Below are 23,345 nucleotides of genomic sequence, written 5' to 3' on the forward strand. Positions count from 1 at the left end.
GAAACAACCTTTGAGCAAAGAGGACCAAATTAGCAAGACTGGGAATTGTTTTTGCACATGTAATTTTTCAAATGTCCTTGATGACGATTCATAATATATAAATTCAAAGACAAAAACCTGGCCAGTCAGTAACCTTCCTATTCAGTGACTGCAGGACTCGGCAGTAAATGTCACTGCTAGAAAATATTTCACTACATTAACTTACTGGCAACCACATTTGCTGAATAAGTTCATAAACAGCCACAGGAAAAAAGACAACCAGAAATAAAGCTGCTAATGATTCACTCTTTTCTAACATGCATAATCCTCAGCTTACAGAAGAAATAAATACATAAGAATAAAGATATCCTTTACCAAAACAGTTCACTTCTCCATTCACCTCATCAAGGTCATACTAGAATCCAGGAACTGGTAAGAGTAATGTCTTGAAGACAAAGAGAATGAAGAATAAGTGAAGGAAAAAGAAAATAATCCTTCTCAGGGAAAAGACAAGCACACGCCTTGATAAAATAATCAGTTTTCCATTTACAAGTTTAGACTAGGTTTAGACCATTCCTAAAAAAAAAAAAACACTGATGACTTCTAAATTTTAAAAGAATTAATAAATATAATAATTTTTGCATATTGATCAGCTTATAAATGGCTTCACTGTATCTACTTCCTAGTACTGAAATGCACAGGACGAAAACAAAAGGACTCAGAACCTGAAACAAGGGCTATTTTTCCTGTAAGCTTACAGAGGGGTACCTCTGTCCTACGTGACACAAACGTGTGTTAAGCATGTCAGTGCTGAACTGACGTCTTGAGGAGTTTCACTCTCTCCTCCTTTTTTTAACTGCTATATCACTTGAAAACTTCACAGCACTCTGTAGGAGAGCCTGATTTCTATCTCCAGTTGCTGAGGCAGCAAGCAGAAATAAAAAGATAAAAAAATTATACAGACCGCAAACACATTTTATGTAAAGAAACATATGTGATATATAAAGTGGATGAACTCAGCTTGCAGACTGCCTCCTTATTTTAGACCATTCCAGAGCTTATAGATTTTCAAATCAGTATTTACACTGCTCTTGAAATACAAAACTCATTTTGCAAAAACACTGCATGGAAAGGAGCTTTAGTATAAGGGTTTTGTATCAAAATAGAATCACAAAGACCCTTCGGTCTGCCTTGCTTGGCTTCAGTGTGAAAATACAGCTAAAAGAAGTTTATGCACATTTTAATACAACTGGAAGTGAAAAAATGTTCTAATACTCCTGATGAAATTAACAACTGTCTGGTTTGTAACAGAAATAATGGTAGTCCTAAGAAAATACTGCTGTGACCACAAGTTACAATGTGAGGATCACTTGTATTTCCACAGACGAGACCTCCACAGAAGGAAGGAGGGGAGGCTCCCTCAGAGAGGAAATAGAAGGTTTTTTCAAATCTGAGAATTCAACATTTTGAATAAAATATGTTTAATGTTTTTGTTTTCATGTAAACAGCCGTTAGGAAGTGACCTGACAGCCTTAAGAAATTACCATTTGAAAGGAAAAAGGTCTACATGCTTCATCTTTGATCTAGGAGACAGATTTATCACAGGACAGGATGACTGAAGTTTATTCATTAGCTGATAACCTTCACATGCAACCCAAGCCTTTAATCTGCAATAAAGCAGCAGACAAGGACAGGGCTGAAGGAAAGGAAACTAACTCAGCTTGGATGAGCAGGGACATGGCAGTGGAAGGGCCGTGGGCAGACAGGGGCACAAAACCCCGCAGGAAGAGCCCTGTCCAGCTGCCTGGGCTCCCCCATGCCCCCACTGCTGGAGACCATCAGCTTCAGACTGGTCCTGGGCAGTTAAACCGGTCTGCATGCGGTGTCTGCTGTCTCTGTGGATGCCCAGAGGTACCTTTCCATTACCAGTAAAATTCACATCACAGCCTGCTGGGCACTCTGAAAGAAAGCTTCCGCTTTAGAAGTTTTAAAAACCAAAAGCTGCGTTCTTGATGGGGGTCTTCTAATTTGTTTCACAGGGCTACTGCCACCACAAGTATTTACATAATCTGTGAGACATTACCACTACTGCAATCCCGGAGAATCTCAAATCTTTGCACCTTCAAAGCTGGAAATTTAGTATAAAAATACAAGCAGATAAGCAAATAAGCAAAAACTGCTTATTAAAATCAAAGCAAGCCCACAAATTCTCTACTATTAAGATCACAAGTTAAAGGCATTACAGTCGACACTCTCCCTCACAGTATAACTTTTTCAAGAATCAAATCTTGCAATTATGGTCACAAGTGTATGGCAGATTTAAATATTTCCAATAATCTTCTAGAGGAAAAAGAAGAAAACCAAAACCCTTATTAGCACAGACTAATGCCCATCAATGAGCTACAAAATGAGTTTTCTGAAAGACACCAAATCCTAATTTCTTTTGAATGTGAATTAAGGAAAAAAATTGGAAAAGGAAAAGGAAAGTTAACAGGTGGTAACAGTTTCAGTCGGCTTTAAACAAAGGAAACAAGTGCTCAGGGATACAATGAAAGAAGCAAGGCTATCTAAGGCAACTATGAAGGGAGATAAGGTGGTCAGCATCGACTCCTCAGTCTGACCTCTCCAGCTCTTACAACAGCAATTGCACTGGACTGTCTTTGTAAAATGCTTTTGAGATCTCCAGATAAGTGATCATTAAGAAAGCTGTGTATCTCACAGCAGAGTGATACATGCATTTCTGTACCTACTTCAAACCAGAAACAAAGATGTTAAGCAACGTGCCCAAGGTCATGCAAAGCTAAAGGCAGGAACAAACCACAGAGCCCCGACTCTCACAGCCCTTAAGAAAGAATCCATCACAGTGGGGCATGCACTAAAAGAAGTAAGCAAATGTCTCTGTATTTGACAACATCTGACCTATGGAAGGAAGTAGTTTCAAGACAAGTGGCAAGAAACAAAACACAGCTGCAGCAAAAGCCCTACCAGGGAATAGCTCAGCACCAGGAATAAGTAGCACCACCTTGCAGGATATTTGTCAGACTGCCTGCTGTAGTACCACACTTGCAGAGCTACACTCAAAGAAAAGGTTATTCCAGACACACAGACTCTAACTAAAGGCATAATAAAATAAAATACAATAAATCTCAAAAAAAAAAAAAAAAAAAGCCACTGAAAAGATGCTGGTGTGTGCAACTTGCCACAACCAAAACGCTACCAACTGTAATTTCTAGAACATTGTGCACTACCAAGACATGACTACCAGCTGCCTATGAAGTGAATCATCACATTAAAAGATGACATTTTTTTCAGTCCACAAAAATCTCTTCTAGAAGCTGCAAAATTAAACTATTCTGCATGAAAACCAAAACTAATACCAGTAAATATACCTCATTTTGACTTCAGTAGACCTGTCAGAACTCCTAGTATGCTGGTGTTTTCTACCTTTATTGTGTGGGGTTTCTTCTCCAAAATATGTCAAAAGAAGGGAAAATTAACCTCTGTCAATTTCTCACCAGCTCTTGCCATACTAAAGCAAGCAGAAAATGCTCTTCTAATTCAGAAATTCACTTTTGAAATTTAAATCACAGAAAGAAAGAGAAAGAAAATAAACCAAAAGAAGCATTTTTAATATGGTAATGTAAAAAAAGAATTCCTTTGTATGCTGCAAATATATAAATAAATATTAAAGCTTTTCCTCATTTAAACTGCATTTGGAATATCCTACACCATTAGTTAAAATGACAGAAGAATACAGCTACCTGAAGCCTATGTAAAGAATCTCTCTTTAACAGGCTTTTAAAGATTGAAGCAGAGCATCTAAAAAGCACATCCCTGAATAATTTAAGATTCCTGGCATCTACATTGAAAGCGCCCCTTTACTAAACCTGGAGGAACAAAAAAAGAGGTAAGAGAAAGAATAAAGGTCATGAAAGATCAGTGACAAAATCACTACTAAAAAAAGTATTTTTTTCTATCTTAAAGTTTAATCAGACGTGGAGAAGCATGGATTTTTACAGCCAGCCCTTCCCATTTACTGTCAACAGCTGTGGTCTAACACTAACATTTACCCCTTGGCAGTGGTAAGGTAAGGCTGTGATGATCTCGGAAACAATACAGGAACAAAATAAACAAGAAGGAAGGAAAATGATCAAGAAGGTGAAGCACAAGACAAATCCTCATTAACCGAAACTCCATAGCAAATAAAAGCCAAAACCTAGAATTTATGCTTAATTTTAAATACATAACTAACATTTCAGGGCAAAAGAAATAAAAAAGAGAAAACTCTGAAAAAGTAGATCCATGCAAATAAATATCATTAAAACAAAATAAACCATGATTATACTATTAAGACACCAGGCAATCAAGTTTGGTGCCGAGTAATCCCCATTCATAACCAACTGTACCAAGGTCGCGTTACAATTCAGTGTTTTGTTGACAATACCAAGTTTTCTTTGCCAACTACATCTTTTAAACATCAGCAAATCCTACCTACTTCCTCTTGTGTCTGTCACAGAAACCATCCAAACAATGGGAGCAAGTAATCTTCACCTCAACAGCTATTGACTTCAAGCAAACTGAACACTTTATTCATTTTTGCTCCTGGAGTGGAAAGTCCTTGCTGTTCTACAGTATCTGAAAGCCTTGCCACTGATTACAACCAGTTCAGGATCTGGCTCCTCCTCAGTATATGAAAATGGACTTGAAACAATAGGAAACCTTATCTGAGGAAGTTAACACAGGTCACCCTTCTCCAAATGTGAATACTGACTCTACATGGAGGGAAAAACAGCTTAATTAGGTTTTATGAATTGGGTAAGAATTAGGAAAAAGTGTCACATGAAGTATGTTGATTAAAAGACCACACCAAAACCTTTTTAGAGCAAACAGATTTTTACATCTTTGCTTTACACAACTTTTCATGTTATTGTTAAAGAATAGTCATTAGGAAGTTACTTGAATGTTCAGCAAACAAGTGAACTGCATTATAGAAGCAGATTTAGAAAGAGACAAAACCAACCTGCCTAAAACAGAATTTTTGGGAAAAAGCCTGTAGAAGATTCCTCACTCTTTCTGTGGAACTTTTATTTCTTGTGAGAATGAAATGAAATTGAAAAACTAAGAAAATGACACTATTTAATATGCAATTCAATATTTTTCCAGTATAATTTCAAACAAAAAAAAGTTTTTATACACATTGTTGCTTCCTAGAACTCAAGAATTTCAGTGCTCACAGAAAGTAGAAAGGTACAAGAAACTGCATTTTGTTTCTCAAATTTCAGCCAAACAAGCTAGTTGTTATCTACTCTAAATTCCACTCACTCTACATAAAATTACAAAAAGGTTCTTTGTGATAGATATGCCAAGTTAAAAATATTTAATAAAAGAGTAAGAGAAGATGGGACTATGATGACAAAAAATTAAGGTTTGAAAGTGCAGTAAATAAGAATTACTAAGATTCTTATGGTAGGAAGGGCCTCTTTCCAGAAACCATAAAGGAGTAACAAAACAAATTTTACTTTTAAACAGCTTAAAGCTTGACATGCTGGATCCTTAGCTAATAGAAATGTGCGTAATTCCAATAACGTCAATAATACCACATGAAGTTATGCTGGCTGTTGATCTCACCCATAATATCTAAAGCCCACACCTAACTATAAATACACACATTATGTTTGCTTTTCAAAAAGTGATTGAAGTTTTATAGCAAGTCATAATTGAAATATTCATGGGCCCAAGCTTGCTTTGAAGTTAAATCCCTGAGTGGACAAAGTGGACTGTATATCTAATCTAAACTAAATGTTTCCCCTAGTTACTAATACCAGTGCAGTTTCACTAGTTAAAATCATTATTACAGATAATAAAGGCAAAAGCCACAGCACTTTAAGGGGCATTCAATCCTGCTCAGTGCTAGGACGCAGCACATGATCTTGGCATATCAGCTCCTCCACTATCTTCCACATCTTGTTTCAAGAGCTGATTTCTTCAGATCACCAAGCTGGTGATTTCTAGGCAAGAAAATTTTCACCACACTTTTTCAAAACTGCCACTGTTACTGAAGCTTCTTAAGTCTCCTTTTAATGTTTCAATTTAACATCACAACTTTCAGTTTAACAGGACAGATCTGTCTCGGCTTTAAAGCCCCTTTCTCAAGCAATGAAGCTATAAATAAAATGTCATTATTTTTTCTACCTGGACTGCAGATTGTAACTGTTTCACTGGAACACTTCTGTTTTATTTACACGCTTTGCACATCACATACACACCCTTATTTCTGTAGCAAAGCACAGTTTAGTTTAGATGCCTTTAAACTAAAGTGGCTGCAACCCCTTCATTGGTATACACTGCCGTCCTTCTTCACATTTGCCTCAATTAAATGTATTAAACACTAAATCTATGACAGCTTGTCCATTCTCCCCCATGTAAAAATAAAAATTAAAATAAATAAAATTAATTTAAGTAGATTTTTAAAAAAGGAAATCAAGTGCTTCTGCCAGACTGCTGCCAGTAATGGCCTCAGTACTGCACAGTTATAGACTATATAGAGCAAGTCATTATAATGGAGTTTGAAGGCAGGCTTGGATCTAGAGAAAACAGTCACAATTGTGCTACTTCTGCAGCAGTAATTTCCCCATGGCTTTGGTTATGTTGATCTCTGTTCCTGTTTTGCAGAGCCCACAGCTACATACATTATATCCAAGTATATGTCTGAAACTCCATAACCTTTGCCAGAGTAACTCTCCAGGAAGCTCTCCTGACCTTTACTTAAGATAAAGAAACCAACTGAAATGAAGAAATAAATGTTCCTTTGATAATACAGTGTAAGCTGTGGCTAAGGAACTTTGAAACACAACAGCATTAATAAAATAGCCATATTAGGAGAATTTCTTTATCACTAAAAGCAGTGGCCAGCTTCAATAGGGCTTTTCATAGTCCACAAATTATTTTCCAAGAATCATTGACTTGTTGTGTAACGATAATTGTGGGTTAATAGAAGCCCCAGTTGAACTTTGTACTCTTACACAAAGGCATATGCATGAATGACTATATTTGGACACAGATCCATATGTAAAGTAACATATCTGATTTTCAATGTATAAATTGTTCTCTCTTTTGTATTATAATTTAATTTTTTTTATAAGTCTTTGAAGACAGAGGTAAAAAAAACAAAACCTCTGTTATAAAAGGCAATTTTCAAAGTTTAAAAGTTACCACGATTGTTGGTTAGCATATGTACAGGAACTTTAACAGAAAAATTAATTTAAATTGTTGCTGTGCAGGGATACTATCCTGCACAGCAACAATTCCAGGGGATTAAAAAAAAAGTGTGGGCTTTTTTTTTTGCCTCACAAAATGCTGTTATGAATACTCTCAATTAATTCTTCTTAAAACAGCTACTTAATAAGTGGAAAAATAATCTAAAAGATTTATAGGAAAATTCAGTAAGTGTGATTTTTTTTTTTGGTTTAAAGACAATTTAAATGCAATTCTTCCTAATCTCTCTATATTAATCTTAATATTTCAGTACATGAATGCCATGTTTAACAGCTATCTGGTTTAGTGAACTGCAGTTATTCACTCCAATAGGATAAACTATTTAAGTTATTCAGCAAAATGGAAAAGCTACCATGTGCTCTGCTGCAATCAGCAGACACTGTTTAGAACAGACATCTGATGACGGGGAGAAGCCTTGCTATGAAGAACAGAACTACAAAAAGAAGCTCCAAGAAGCCTGTGACTGTCAGACGTTTCTCATGCTATGCCCTTGCAATCACCCAATACCACAGAACATCAGGTACAGCAAAATGGAGCCAGCATTTAACTGAATAGGAGCATTCTAATAGGTAAAGGCAAGACTTGAGGGGTACAGGATGATAAAAATAAGTTTAGACTCTTGTTAACTAAGTAGAAAACAATGCAAAGCAACCAGCTTAACATAACTCCTGTTCTCACCAATTAACTCAAAGGAAAATATTGTTTGAGCAAGAAAATGCCACATGCTAAGACAACTTTAGAACGCTTCAGCTGTGGCTGTATTTGACTGATTACGTGGAGAATTTTATTTATTCTTTCATACACAAAACGTGTCGAGCAGCCTGACTTCTGCTCAGCAGAGATGCATCCTCCGTCCCACAGTATCTGATCTGTGCTGGCTAAAAAGCTCCTCTGCACACTCTACAGACAAAGAAACTCCTTCCACCTCCACAACCTAAGGTTTCCGTGCTTCCCTGGGGCTGTGGGTGGAAATGACAGGGAAGGGCCCCATGCTAAAGGTTATACCTTCAGCCCAAAGAAGTTCTTTTGGCTGCACATCAAAATGCCACTTGCTTTATCTACTCATCACACTGATGTCACCGATCAGCAAAAGGAGCTATCACATGACCACAGATGACAAAATAAATAACAAATATGAAGATGCAGATATAAATATACAAATATGTATATTTCAAGAAAGTGATGATTTGTAGTATACTTACAACTTTCAGCCTGATAGTCTGGCACAAACTGCTCATCATTGTCAGGTACCTGAGCTGAAGAAAGGAAAACAAAAACAAAACAAACAAAAACCAAGAATTAAAATAAGCCATTAAAGCATAAATAAAGACTCTTGTGCTTAATTTAAAGCACAGTCAAATTTAAAATTATGATTTTTTGTTTCTTCATTGTTGGGTATGAAAATCAGGGAAGCGCATCATTTTAATATCAGATAAGCCCTGGGGTGAAGCTGTGTGGTGCAGCGTGAGTCCAGAGAAGTCCTGGCACAGAACAATGGGAATGGGAGGATGTGGGGACTCACTGGCCCTGCCTCAATCCCTGTACCAGGATCTGGACCTACCAAGCCACTGGTAAAACTCATCAGTGCTGATTTTCAAAATATCTGCGCATCAAGTCCACATAAAACCAAATCCCACTGATTAACACCAATGCTTCTTTAACCCGAAACTACCAAACCTTTAGCTTAGTTAAAAGTGATTCCAATTGTTTGTGGCAGTCAGCCAACACAGTAGGGATTTTCTGTTATTGTTTGAAATATTCAAAAAGAACTATTTTACCAGACCACAGAATTTCTAGTTCAATGACAACATTTCAGACATCAAAAAAGATTTAGTTAAAACAAAAATCACGACTAACATCCATTTGCCTTTTGTAAGATCGTCTTTGCTTTTAGGAAACTTCCATCACAAACCTGAGCTATTAAATACAATCATTTCACGGTCTGCTGATAGATAATTTTGCTCCTCTGGTACCACATTTCCTTTTCGTTGTATATCTAAGACATTATCCATCTCTCAAACTGTGTGGTAAACTCATTTAAACCATTTAAGCTGAAATAGCACTAAACGTTTATTATAGATGAATACATTCAAATAACTGCAGAACATTACACAGAAGCGGCGTCCTCAGAGCATGACTGTTTCTGGTACACCAAGAGAGATCCAGCTTATCTTCTCTTAACGTTGTCATCTTTTCCTCAACATCTACACCAACTGGAATCGCCGCAGCAAAGCTGCGTAAAATTCCCGTTTAAAAATACTTTCCACAGTTCTTGTCCAAAGACAAGCAAATAATTCATACTATCTTAATTAAAAGTTAACATCTGCCATGATCTGGTTACCCAATAACATTTGAAAGGTAAATGCTGCTTATATAATCTTTTATCGAAACTGTGATTATCAAATGTTCTCAAATATGTTAATTGATAAAATGTGACTTTCGTGCCCTTCAGAACATTTTCTAGTATAGGAAATGCATGTTCCCCATTATATATGTGCAATTTCTACTAGTTTTTATATAATTTGAATTAAAAATATATATTTAATTAAAATTACTCACAATTATTTTGAATGTGCATTACACTGCTCTTCATGGACCAGACCTCCACTCCTTTACTCAGGAAATATTTCTAATGACTTAACTGGAAGTTTTTTTCCTGGGTAAAGAGTTCAGAATCAGGCTCATAATACTGAAAAATTATTTGTTCTGGGTTTTAAAATAAAATTAAAATCCTACTCTCTTAATTGCAGCAAATACCCCTTAAAAGCAAATGACCTTGGAAATGTGCAAATACAGATTTGAAAAGAAGTGTGAGATAAATACACTAAGTGTAATTAGCCTTACTTTTAAAAAAAAAGCATAGCTACTGTTGCTTTGTTGTTCGGGTTTCTAATTAAAAAAAAAACTGAACAAAATCAAACCTGACAGTAACTCATCCTTTTATAATAAACCAGTACCTCTGAGGATATATTGGCTCCTCAAAATTTGAAGTTGTATAAAACACTACCAACCCAAATATACCCAGTATTTTGATGTATTCAATTTCTCTTTCTTCTAGAGAAACCACACAAGTTTTACCAAGAATGAACTCAGGGACAGAATGAGCCCAAATATTAACACTCCACAATTTCTGACATTTCATGCAATTGACTACACGTGAATGTTTGGCATTTTCCTTACAAAAATGCCAACTATTTGATTGTCACAGAAAAATCTGATTATGAAATCAAGGTCTTCTACTTAGAAATCAGTACCTAAGATTTCTAATAAGTCCACTTGTTTTTGAAGCATCTGTGAGTACATTCAGAATTAAAGTAATTGAATCAAGTCACTTGTTTACAGAAGACACATCCCACACATTTTTCTTAAGCCACACACCATTTTCAAATGCAGCAGGGAGACTAGCAGGATTAATTTTTTAACATGCACCTGCATTTCATATATACATGTATATGTAGATATATATATATATATATATATATATATAAATTTGTGAATCTAAGATATCTTTGAAAGCCTCAAAGAAAACAAAACCCCCTTCTGTTTAAATAAAGAGGCTACATTTAGTGGTTGCAGAACAGGGATAGAAATCTCATATAACTTTCCAGAGAGCATCCTCCGTGCACTGGACAGCTTCACCAGTGCTTCATTCTGGTTTTATCAGTTTAATTTGACTTAGTCCAGAAAAAAAATCTGCTGTAGAGATTTATGTATATATCAGTAAGTAAGGTCCTTTTTTTTCCCAGCCATAGTACTCTATGAAAAAAATAAAATATATCTGGTTGAACTGTCATAGAAACTACTACATTACTGCCATTACCACTGATTTGCTCTTGTTTATGGAGTAAACAAGAATAATGTACTTCATTCATGGATCTCCAAAATTTATGAAGGCGTATTTAATAGAGACGGAGCGCATCACTTTATCGGCACTTTAGAAACAGGTGGAGACTATGCTGTCAAAATTTACTTTAAATGCAATATTAACATAGCCTTAAAAGCCTCTGTAGAGAAAGGAACAATGCAAGTTAAAGAGTATTTAAAACCCTACCAAACATAAATATAACAAATAACAGCAAGCAAAACATTCAAACTAGGAACATGCATCTCCAACTGGAATGCAAATTTAGTAGCATAAGTACCTTAGAAATGAACCCATAAGCCTATATGGAGAAATTAAAAGGACCTGCTAACTGGTGGAAATGAGTACTTATTTCTTTCACTTAATCTGATATTATTCCTAAACTAGCAAAACTGAAATTGCGTACGCTCATCCTGCTGAAACGCAAGCACTCATCGTCATGCAGAGGCTCCTTCCACCAGCATCTCGCTGTGAGATGCTGCATCATCGGGACACATCATCCCATCGCTCAAGCAGAGGAGGGCTTTTCTACCTGGATTTTGGATAATCACAGGTAGATTTTGCAGCAAATTAAATAGGCAGGTAAAGACACTTCAACATGAATGTCTGAAAGGAAAATGTAACTTGCAGCGTCACAACTGTCTACGCATTTATCTACATGGCCATTCATTTCCTCTTTTATTCATAAATACTGCAACTTAGCAAGGCCACTATAAAAGCTTCTGTTAACATACACAAGACACAATGCAGAAATCAGCAAAACTTGTTTTTTTACTTTGCCATTCAGAGGGAAATTGAAAAAAGATATCTGAAATGATCACCCATCTGAATGAGAACATTTCCTTGAGCTACTTAATTAAGGGGGTCTGAGAAGGCAAGTATATTCCAAAAGGCTGGTAAAAGGTTTTGAAGGATATTAAGCACGTGGCTTTTACTGCTTATAGCAGAAGCAGCTACATGAGTTCATTCCACATTCAGAGCCATCAAGTCTCAGACTCCTGAAGCAGACAACATCTGCAGCATAAGCTATCCAACTCAGCCTAGAATATTACCAAAAGTTTTTTTTTTCCTTCTGACTATAGCTATAATGTCTCAAGAGGATTTGGAAAGCATGCAGAAATTTAAATTACGATCTTGAAGATGTTATCAGTTTAGGTTTTACAGTTTCACTACCTACTGAGATATGCAAACATTCACAGCACAAAAATACTTAATGCTTGTTTGTAGTTTTTAAAGCTTTAAACACTCTTAGAAAGGCTGAACTGACGACTCATTTTGCAAAGGGAAAGCAATTTGGAGGGAAAAAAAGTTTAGAACTCGGGCCTGTTAGCTTGCTTTCATTGCAAGTAAACAAAAAGTCCCCATTAACAAGCATCCAGGACAAAAGGAGTTAATATTTAATTAAAACCAGCTCTATCCACTGTAACAATGACCTGGAGCCAAACAAGGCAGAAGATGTATGAGTCATTCTTTCTGCCAGTGAATGAGACAGCTGATCTCCGAAGCAATTCCTCAAGACAAGCAGTCAGAACTGGAGTTCTGCCTCCATTCACAAAAACACAGTCCAGCATGAACCATGTGGCCCCAACCACAAGCTTTTCATGTCACACCCTTCCAGAAAGCTACAGCAAAGTAAACTTGAACTTTAGGCATAAACACAGTGATTTCACTGCTTTGTCTCAAGATGCAGCACAGACCTGCTGAGGAACGTTATTTAATAAATGAAAAGTTAAGCAAACTATAAAGGGCTTAAACTTAACTCTTCCTTCTCCCACTCACAAACTGCTTCCAAAAGCTCAGCTGCACTCCAGAGAAAGGTGTTCTTGTTTAAAAAAAAAAAAAAAAAACAAACTGGAAACAGTCCAGAAAAACAAGAAGCTGAAAATGCTTCACTTAAAACTTTATTTTGGGTAGCAGAACACTTCCTGCGGTACTGTGTGCTCTGACCTCATGCTTCACTTTTAGAGCTAAGAGCAATTAGCTTTAAAATATCCATCATTTATTCAAAGTGGCAAAAGAAATTGAAATTGACAGGAAACTCTATATGAGCAGTAGTATTTTGGCCTTAGCTAAAATAAGACTTTGAGCTTCAAAAGTAATGGATCTATTGAGTTTTCTTTGATTCATTGTCAGTTCTGAATATCTGAAAGATTGGCTAAATTGTAAGTATTCTGCAAGAGCTGGGGTGGGGGGGTGTTGGTTGGTGGCTGTACTTTTTCCACGGGAACAACTGTTTCTAACAAAGAAGCATTGGGAAGGTAAAACAGTGATAAATTTCAAGATGGTAAAAAAAATTATTACCCATAAGCACTGGATTTGCTGTCAAAACAACCCCAAACCCTTTTTACATAACGTGAGATGCTCAGACTAATAAACTTAAATGCACTTCCAAACTAGTTCCAGATCTCAAAATTCTTCCTTATGTGAATAATCCCTAGGAATATGAAGATGGGTTTGCAGAATCTGCTCTTCATTTGCTGCTATACTAAAAATGAGAAAAAAAGTTAGTTTTAAAAGGAGTTCTCACATTTAGTATTTTGCTACATGTCTCATGGTTAGCAAACCCTGTCCGCATTTGAAAATTATGATTTTGAATAAAATTATTTACTTTACTAGCAAACAAAAAAAACATGAAAAAGTTTATTGCTACGCAGCCTTTCAGACTTGTAGATTTTTGGTGAGTTTATTTCTTTTGGATTTTTATTTTAATAACATCCCTTTCCTTCATTTTTGCCTAATCTAACTGTTCTTTTTTTTAGTGCAGATATTTATAATCATGAGCTGTATTAGAAAATCAAATCTATCAGATCACTGGAGTCCACAAAAAAAAAAAAGAGAAGAAGATATTCTCTGTATTACAAACTGAAAGTGTTTTCACTTCTTTTAAGAGTGTTTCTTCCTGTCAGGCAGATTTCAGTCATGGAGGTACTAAATAACAATTTCTTGACTCTTACTGCTCCTATAAAAATATGGACAGTTCTTGAATGTGGCTACATACCATCTGCCTTGCACTGGCTAAATTTTACAACCTTTTGGGAGAAAAAAGCTAGTTAGCCAGATTAAACAAAGCCACTCCAACTAGAATAATATTTGAAGATCCAGTACTCTCTTTTATTAAAAGCAATCCTTCAAGACCTAGAAACTATTTCCTTTCACACCTCCTCATTCAAGAAACAAATGACAAGTCAACACTTGCTTAGACATCACTGCAACACTGGTGGGACCTTCACATCAGGAGAACAGAGGGAAGAAACTTATTTCCTCAAGTTCATTCCAAAGCTGGCCAATAATTATTTGAGAGAAATTGCTTACTTTCAGATACTAAGAAGTGGCTTCTGAATACCAGTAGCTGAAGAAGCCATCCCCTCAATTTAGCAGAGTTGCGGTAGAGGCACGAACCCGATACCAGTAGCAGTTATTTCAGACCCCTTTCTGTTTACTTAATCTTTTTGTATGTTTTACAAATCACACAAAGAATGTTATATTTTAGTTTTTTGTGTATTGCCATCTGAAAAGCTTATTAACTTGCTCCAAGAAGCAGATCTAGCGTATAAATTTATTATTTGTCTTCACTTGGGATGCCTTTTATGTATCTTAAACAAGCTGTAGGAGAAATTAGTGTCTAAATAATATTTTTTAAAAATTGGAGTTCTTTGTTAATCTAGTATTCCCCAAAACCAAATGCTTTCACCATAGAAAGGAGACCTCACTCACTCACTAGCAATTTGTTCTCTCTACATTTTGCTCCACAAGTAGGTAGAGTTACCATGACAAGATAACATTAGATTAATATTTTAACCACTTTTTTCCAGTCACCAAACAATTGCTACCTGACAGAACCAATCTGATTCCAAACACATGGAATCAATAAAGTCATTTTATAGTATTATCATGTCAAAATGTTGCCACTGAGTTATTTAAATATACATGATAAAATCCAAATAATATTTGTCTTGATTAGCAATAGGCAAGTTTAACTATTTCAAGGTTGAACATTGAAAAAATTATCAAAGGCTTCCCATTTTCAATTTCTAGCATAAGAAAACTGTTATACTCTATCTTCTGTCTTGCATAACAATTGACACAGGGCAATCTTAGAGTTGTTTTACATCAAAATAATTTAGAGTCTTTCTTACGTACATAATACTACACAGAATAAGAAGTAAAACTCATTTCCATAAAAATCTACTATGCAGCTAGTGGAATACATTTGTGAGCTCTCTGTAAGTAGTATTCAGCTTGTTAATTATGTAGTAATAAAATATTAAACAGGTTACACAAATTGTTTACATTTGGATTAATTCTTTAATACAAGTGAACCTCCCACCATTTTCAAGAGGAAAAGAATACACATATTTTCTGTTTACTTGTTTACCACCAACTTGTCACAGGTGACACTAGCTGTAAAAATCTTCAGGCTAAAATATGTGATGCAATAAGGACAGCTTCAAGAAAAGCAAAACAAAGAGAAATCCACAAGCATTATTTTTTTGTGTCATAAAATGCAACTCACTTTCTTCTCCTAACAAATAAGTATATTTTTGACCTGGTTACACCCCAGTGGGGATCTGAACTTGCGGGAGAAACCTGGTCAGCTGCCACTGCTTTTCTTAAAAAGGGTCAAGATGTTTTAAAATTTCATGGTCATTTCCCTGGCTCCAGAGCACTATGAAAAGAAATATGTAAACAGAAGTGATGCTGCCAAATTGGCAGACTTCTAGCCTAGGAAGGTCCAGAAGAACATAAATGGACACATCTAGCAATGGGTAAACAAGTCTGATTTCAAAATCTGTTTCCTGGCTAAGCTCATCCATATAGACATTTGAGCAGAGCTACAATGCCCTCAAACACCAGCATATTATAAGGAGCAACAGAAGTTGTTAAGGATGGTTTTTTATTTTTTTCGATAAAACTTTGGGATGAAGCTAATAGTTCAATATTTGATGTTGTCATCTTAACTTTTTATTTCAGTTTTAGTTTAGCCTTATGAAAGGCTGTGCAAAGTTTGTTTCATGAAACAGCTCAAACCACGGCATGGCCCAAAACAGAGATTTCTTAAAGTATTTCTAGAACACTGCAAAACCTGTAACATTTAGTTGAAATACAACGTGGACAAATAGTGTTATTTAGATTTATTTCTTTCTGCTATGTAAAAAAAAAAAAAAAGGAACTTTTTTTTTTCATTTTTAAATATTTCTCAGATTATTTTATCTGCCTTTATAAAGGCTTTTCAACCTAGCTGACATGGGACTAGACACCTTGTCTCTCAAACCTATCTAAATTTATTCAGTGAAATACTCTCTGATAAAGAAGATAAAGGCTCTCAAACAAATGATTCTAGTCTAAAATAAGCAGTGCCTTCAGAAAAAAAATTGCCATTACATTAATTTATGTACCTATGGAAGTGATCAAATTTCAGTTTTAAATTCTGCATTATTTTTCAAACTTCCATTATTATCTGCATATGCATTATGAATCTGCCTGCATTTTTTCCTGACTTAAGAGCAAAGAAATTTAACCATTTTTCAGAAATAAAACCATCCATGCCAGTGAAACAATCAATCTGAAAGTCAACCTCTAAATTAAAATATAGTAAAGTCAACCTCTAAATTAAAATATAGTATCTTTTGAGTAGCACTTTAACGTGTTTCTGATTGCTATCATGAATGAGATGATACAATGTAAAGAGCTCCTTAGGAAAATCACCACAGGGAGACAGCTACAGCTGACCATTATACTACAAAAATGATCTTAGTTCAGGACAGCCTGTTTTCAGTTATTAGGGAAGAATTTTATTAGTTCATAAAAATATATCCTCTGTTCATTAATTTCAGGAGGGGTTTTCGATTATACACAGAATAACCCCATAGTAAAACTAACACTAGCAGAATAAAAATGTCATCAAAATAAACATTACCCCACAACTTACTAATAGGTAAAGAAACCCCACAAAAAGCTGTGAAAACAGAATCAGGGTATAAACAAGCAGTCAGCAATATTTCCCTTTCTATGAACACTAACAGCAAGCATTTCACCCCAACATCCCTCCTTTAAAACAAAAACTAAACAAAACAGAAAAATCAAAAACCAAAAAAACCCCAACAACAACAACAAAAAAAAAAAACCAAACCAAAAAAATCAAACACAGAACAACTCTTCTATAAACAGCTATACATAGTCCTGTCCAGGAAAAAACTTAAACATATGTGAATACTCACATTCATTTAAATCAGGATGAATCTGGAGAGATCATTTTAACTTGCATCAAATTTATGTCTATTTCAGATGCACAAGTTTACATAAAAAACTGACCAGAAATATTGAGAAGAGATAATGCAAAAAAATCTTTATGCTTCAAATAAACAGTACTGCAAATATCAAAGAAAAAAAATCAGAAAATGTTGCTGAAAACAAATAGACTTGAACAAGCAAAAAGGTACCTTGCAACTTGTTAAAGTTCTATTGCAGCAGCTCATTTTTGTTACTGTTAAATGAATATATCAACAACTGCTCGAAATTCAGATTTGTACATTATTGTTCTTAAACCTTTTCTCTTCACTAGAATGTGCTCTGCAAGATTATCTGAAGTACTTAAAAGAGCATGCATGTGTAAAACAGACCGATGTTAGTTTTCTAATCACCCGGTAGAGAATCTCACAACTACAAATACAAAGACAAAAATAACATGCAAAATATTTACAGGTTTCTGAAAAAAAAAAAAAAAAGAAAGAAAAAGTACTGGTTAAGCATTTCATACACACCTAATGTTCTGTGTTGTGAACAAGGTGGAAAGAAGACACTTGCACTTAAATCTTGAAGCATCCCGTCCCGATGAACCCAGAGAAACTAATTTCTGCCATCAGAAAAGTACTCCACCAGAACACCAAATAATTATATGTGCTGCTGAAAAGGAAACAGCAAGCCCAGTTCTGGCTGTATGTAGTCTCTCGAGGTACAATAATATAAACCTGATCAATTGCAATTAAAATCTGAACAGAGGCTTAGAACTTGAAGTCTTGGTGCATTAGTTCTTGCCAAAAGCAGATGTGATTGTGAGCTGGAAGCAATTTCTCCTGGTAATTTGTGATGACACTGGGTAGAGCAGCCCCAGAGTCCCCAAAGACAAACTCATCAGAGGCTCTAATGTATGCATGACACATGAGGTGGCTCTTTTAGAGCTCAATTAATTGGGCTGAACATTAAGACAGCAAGTTCAGGACTTTTTTTTTCCCCTCCAGAGTTGTTTTTCCTCTTTTTGCAAGCAGTTTTTTCCCTTACCTTCTGCAAGCCATGTCTCCTGTAATTGGCTCAGATCTTGAAAGAGTTCTGCAAAAAGATAAAGACATGGATAAAATTTTATCTCTTCAAAAGATTAAAATAGGTTCAAAAATATATTTTTCCTTAAGAGCAATATACATCAATTCTGGTTTGGCAGTCAAGTGCACAGAAAAAGCAGGCATTCTGAGGCATCAGTTACTGATTTTTCTACACCTATTAAAAAAAAAACCCAAGCACTTACTGTATTTTCAGCTCCTGAAATAATAACCAGAATCTTAACAGAGCTCTGTAGTATAAAAGGCTCATTCAGCAACACATAGAAAAGTTAAAAATTGTAACATTTCTTACAGGTGAACAATTTCTTCTTATACAATTCAGGCCTCCTCCTGTAATATCTGCCCCAGATAAAGCTTGCTTGGACTTCCACAGTTCTGCCTGAGCAACAACTGAGAATTTTTAATAGTAGGGTCATAACTATCATATAAAAATTCTGAAGCCGTGACCTGAGATGCTGCAATAGCAAAGAGAAATGGGAAATCTTTTGTACTTCCCCTAATGTTTTACTTCATATGACATGAGAACCACCACTATTTCCTCTATGCTGTACTCACTGTATTTCTTTAAAACTAAAACCACCTTCTTCATGGACTGAATTTTGCAGCAGCTTATCTTTTGCAATGCACTGAAATCAGGTACTTATGATGGGTGTAAAGCAGAGCAGCATTCAGCTTACTTGCAAGCCTCAGAAACTCAGTTACGAAAATTCTGTTTGCCAAGACTAAGTAGGATATTTGAACTAACAAATGGTTTATTTTTAATTTACTGTATTTTGAGAGAGACTTCCTCTTTTATGAATGCTGACAGATAACTATTTACATATACCTAAGTGACAGAGGCTATTCATTTATCCTGTGTACTGATACCCTACATGCACATTGGGAAATGATTTAACTGAAAATCAGAAAGTTGCCTTTTTTTGAATCTACTTTTCCAGGCAAGTATGGACTTTGAAAAGCGTGTCAGTGTGTTCTTACCCTGATAAGATTTACATAGGGGTAAGTTATAGGCCTCTACATATCTTCCTGTAGGTCTCGTGTACTTTCTGGGCTGTAGGCGTAGCATAACACAGCCCTTGTAACCTAAAGAAGTGTTAACAGCTACAGCTCTCAAGCTACAGTCCTGGGTGGCTACTGATGGGACTAAGTTACAAACCTTTGGGCCTCCAAAACTTTCTCCACCCTGGGTTCTCTTAATCGAAATTCCCTGGATTTTTAACCCTGTCAGTGTCATACAACAAGAGAAACAGGCCAGCAGGCACCAGAGCCCTGACTATACAGCAAAGCTGGTGAAAATCAAATCTCCACACCCAAATTCTCTCACTCCTGCTACCACTAGTGAAGATATACCAGGGAAAAGGACGTTAAAAGATGGGAGGGATGAAGACTGCCCTAAATATGAAGAGGCTTGATGGTGAAAACCCAGGTGCCATGACTTGTGTCAGATGCCGCAAAGGCTTGTCCTCAGTGCATGACATCCGTGTGCCACACGTGCACAAAATGCAACAGGGTAAGTCAAGGAAAGACTTTCAACTTTATAAATGTATTGCCTTTGCCAGTTTGTTTTGCATTAGTAAATGTAGTTTTCTTGTCTTGTTTATTCAGATTGATCTAGATATATTTATCTCCAAAATAAATAAATAAAGAGCTCTCAAAAAGCTTCTCTGCATTAGTAAGAAAAGGGGGGGGGGTAGGGGGGGAACAACAAGCCCTCACCTTCTGAATCATGAGCCAGGTCTCTGTTAATGAATTTTCTTTTCCTGACATTTGTCGGTCTCTCATTACAGTTTCTCCCACGCGGATTCTATAAACAGGAAAGATCAGTTACTTTAGAAATCTGAGGTTTGAGATTTGGTTGGGTTTGTTTTGGGCTTTTTTAATTAATCAGGAATATGCAAAGTTGGCGTAAATTCTTTATATTTTCAAACGGGGACTTCTTGCCAGCCTTCAATTTCTAACAAAAGATATTGCTGAGCACCTAATATCCTCCCAAAGAGTCCTATATCTAAATGCAACACATTTCTATCTATCTATGTAGGCATCTATTTGTACAATACATATATAATGTGCTCAAGCAGCAACACAATGCCAATCGTATTTTTAGCATCTAAAGTATACAAACCTACACAATAGCCCATAAATCCCCATAGCATAAGCTATGCAGGAGAACCCAGACATGAAATTATAATAGATTGCTTTGTTTCCCTGCGTTACTTATAAAATTGTTTGCAAAGTCCTGAAAGAAAAAAAAAAAAAAAAAAAAAACAGAGAGGGAAAAAAAAAGGTTAATGTTTGCCTCAACTTCATTCTTTTGAACGTTGCAGGCAAACGCAGCCAGAAACTTTGAATGCAGCTGCTGCTGCTCTCGCCTCCCTCATCCGCTAATCATGTGCATGATTTTTTAATCATCCCAAAACTGTCTTTAAAAGAACACGATGCTTTATTGCAATAACTAAGAAGATAGGCTCATCTTGCAAGCAAAGCTCCCAGATGAAGAGTCGCCCCTACAGCCGTAACAAAGCAGAGACTGTGTCTGTAAAACTCCCCCACAGAAATAAGTCGGAGTCAAGTTTATAAACACCAACTTTGAACTGATCACTCACATTGGTGACCATGTAAGGCACTTGCTGGTCATAAAATCCATCCATTCTGCAGCTCTTCCACGAGTCTTAGCTCAGTGTTTTTTATTTACTGGGCATTTGATCTGGAGATTTCCTCGGGATCTGGACTCCAATCAGCCTAGAGGGGAATACAAGATGGCTTTTAGATTTAAAAAAAAAAAAAAAAAAAAAAAAAAAAAAAAAAAAAAGAGACAGCATGAATGAACTGCTTGCATTTGCATACCTAATTAACCTCAAAGAGTCCCATTCATAAAAACAACCCTCCCTTCTCTGCCTTCACCTGGGTTACACGCTCCTGCCAGCAAAGCGCGGAGCACAAGCCCTCGGCGGCGGCGGCGGCCGGCGGGGCGGGAGGTAGGGCTTTATTTACACTGCGCGCCGCGCCCGCGGGCGATCCGCGCCGCCGGCAGCCCCGGCTCTCGCAGCGTGTGCTCAACTCGTAATGGCGAACGCGGGGCTCGCCGCGCACCTCGCGGCGGCGGCGGCGCCCGGCGGCCACGCACTCACCGCCCTCACACACACACACAGACACAGACAGACAGACACACGCACGCACAGACACGGCCCCCCCGCCCCGCGCACCAGCCACCTTCTCCCACAGGATCGCTCCCGCAGCCCCACCGCCGCCGCGCAATCCTGCGGGGCGGCGGGCAAAGTTGCGGGGGAAGACCCACCTGAAGGCCACGCGCGGCGATCGGCTGCAAAAAAATTCCCTCCAAATTTAATAAAAACATTAATTATTCCCCGGCACTTCCCCCTTGGAAGCCGCGAGCGCCACTGACAGAGCTCAATCCCGTGGTTTTTCCTCTCCTCCTCCTCCAGGGGCCCCCGAGCCGCGCCGGCGGATCCCCGCCGCCCATTGGCTCCCCGCGCCCCCCGCCGGATCGCCGATCGCCGCGGCCCGCCCGCCCCGGCCCCGGCCCCGGCCCCGCCGCCCCGCCCGGCCCCGCGGGGGGCGACTCCGGCCGCGGCCCCGGCCCGCGGGGCAGCGCCTCGGAAGCGGCGCCCGGGGCCCGCCGGGATCCCGCCGCGGGCACGCCGTGTCCCCTGCGCCCCCCCGGGCGGCACGGCAACCCCTTCCATTCACAAAATTTAAATTATTTAAAGAAAAAGTTTCGCCCGCCTGACTCCGTAAAGCGAAAGGCGCCCCCCGCGCACACGCGCGCCCTTTCTGGCGGCAGAGCTGCCCCGCAAAGCGCCCGGAGTGAGCGCGACCAGAGACACTTGGGACCGTTTTGTCCGGAGCTGGTGGCATCCCGGGGCTCACGGATGCTCTCGGTTTGGCTTTTTTTGTTGGGCGTGTTTGGTTGGTGGGTTTGGGGTAGGTTTTTTTTTTGTTCTTTTTCTTTTTTTTTTTTTTTTCATTGAATCATAGAAAGCAATTTTTATTTCTACGAGGATGACATAATTTCAAGGTTTTGTGGACAGAATTTGGCAGCACCCATACACCGGATCTAGGGGAATTTTTGGTGTAGTGGTGCCAGGACCTACCAAGGTCAGGACTTCTGAGGACTTCTCTAAGAAAGCAAGCTTTCTGTTCTTTGGACAGAGCGGCTGTTGGAAGGCTGTGTCCAAAAACTCTTGCTTTTCTGAACTACCAAGATGCACCAAAGGAGATTTGTGTGGTTTCGTAACAGCTATATTTGTCCTCCCTTTGAGCAGTAAATTCCAGGTATCACAACAATCAGGTGGTAAATTTAGGTATTCATGACGGCGTCTTGCTGTGAGATACAAAGTTTCAGGTTTCTATGTCTGATGTAGTTCAGCATTTAACAAGTAAAGCCCCAAAGCCAGCAACTCGGCCATTTCTGAGGCCTCACTTTGTAGCTGACAGTGTAAACCCAACTAAAGAAACGTGCTTTTGCATAATTTCCCTCTGGTGGTTTTAACAATATTCAGGTCACTTCTTCTGTACTACTTTGTTTCAGAAACTATAGTTGTTTCATTACACTCTATTCTAGAGAATATTACTCTCTGTCACAACGCTTTGACTGTCCTCATTTCTGATCTCACCATCTCACTTGTCCAGTCCTCCTGTGGAAGAGAGTATGTTCCCATCACTCCTGTCCTTCCCATATGGCCTTCACAGGGAAAACATCCACCACCAGCAGCTTGTTTTTTCTGTTCTTGTTCCTTCTGTTTTCACACACCCATCCCAGCATACCTGCAATTACAAGAGAGTAATGTTATTCTAAATGTAAAAACCTATGATAATTTTATTCTGTTCTTGACCAAGTCTCTCAGCTGTTCCTGTAAGCCACTTTGGTGATACAA

The 23,345-nt window shown here is 37.7% G+C and overlaps 1 protein-coding gene across 3 annotated transcripts in view; it reads right to left on the minus strand.

Moving 5' to 3' along the window:
- Positions 1 to 21,877, minus strand: part of ETV1 (ETS variant transcription factor 1) — a 66,259-nt gene extending 44,382 nt beyond the window's left edge. Inside the window, exons 1-5 of one of the 3 annotated variants that reach the window (XM_058030326.1) lie at positions 21,746 to 21,877; positions 21,054 to 21,189; positions 20,167 to 20,254; positions 18,395 to 18,442; positions 8,457 to 8,510 (exon numbers count right to left, since the gene is read on the minus strand). In XM_058030326.1, coding sequence (XP_057886309.1) covers positions 8,457 to 8,510; positions 18,395 to 18,442; positions 20,167 to 20,254; positions 21,054 to 21,098 — 235 coding nt within the window. In that variant the 5' untranslated portion in view covers positions 21,099 to 21,189; positions 21,746 to 21,877. Of the gene's footprint in view, positions 1 to 8,456; positions 8,511 to 17,877; positions 18,206 to 18,394; positions 18,443 to 20,166; positions 20,255 to 21,053; positions 21,211 to 21,745 lie in introns of those variants that run through there. The other 2 variants (XM_058030335.1, XM_058030344.1) reach the window with 2 other exon arrangements.
- Positions 21,878 to 23,345: the final 1,468 nt, after the last annotated feature.

The sequence above is a fragment of the Melospiza georgiana genome, chromosome 1 (assembly GCF_028018845.1).
Source record: "Melospiza georgiana isolate bMelGeo1 chromosome 1, bMelGeo1.pri, whole genome shotgun sequence".
In the NCBI taxonomy this organism is placed as follows: Eukaryota; Metazoa; Chordata; class Aves; order Passeriformes; family Passerellidae; genus Melospiza; species Melospiza georgiana.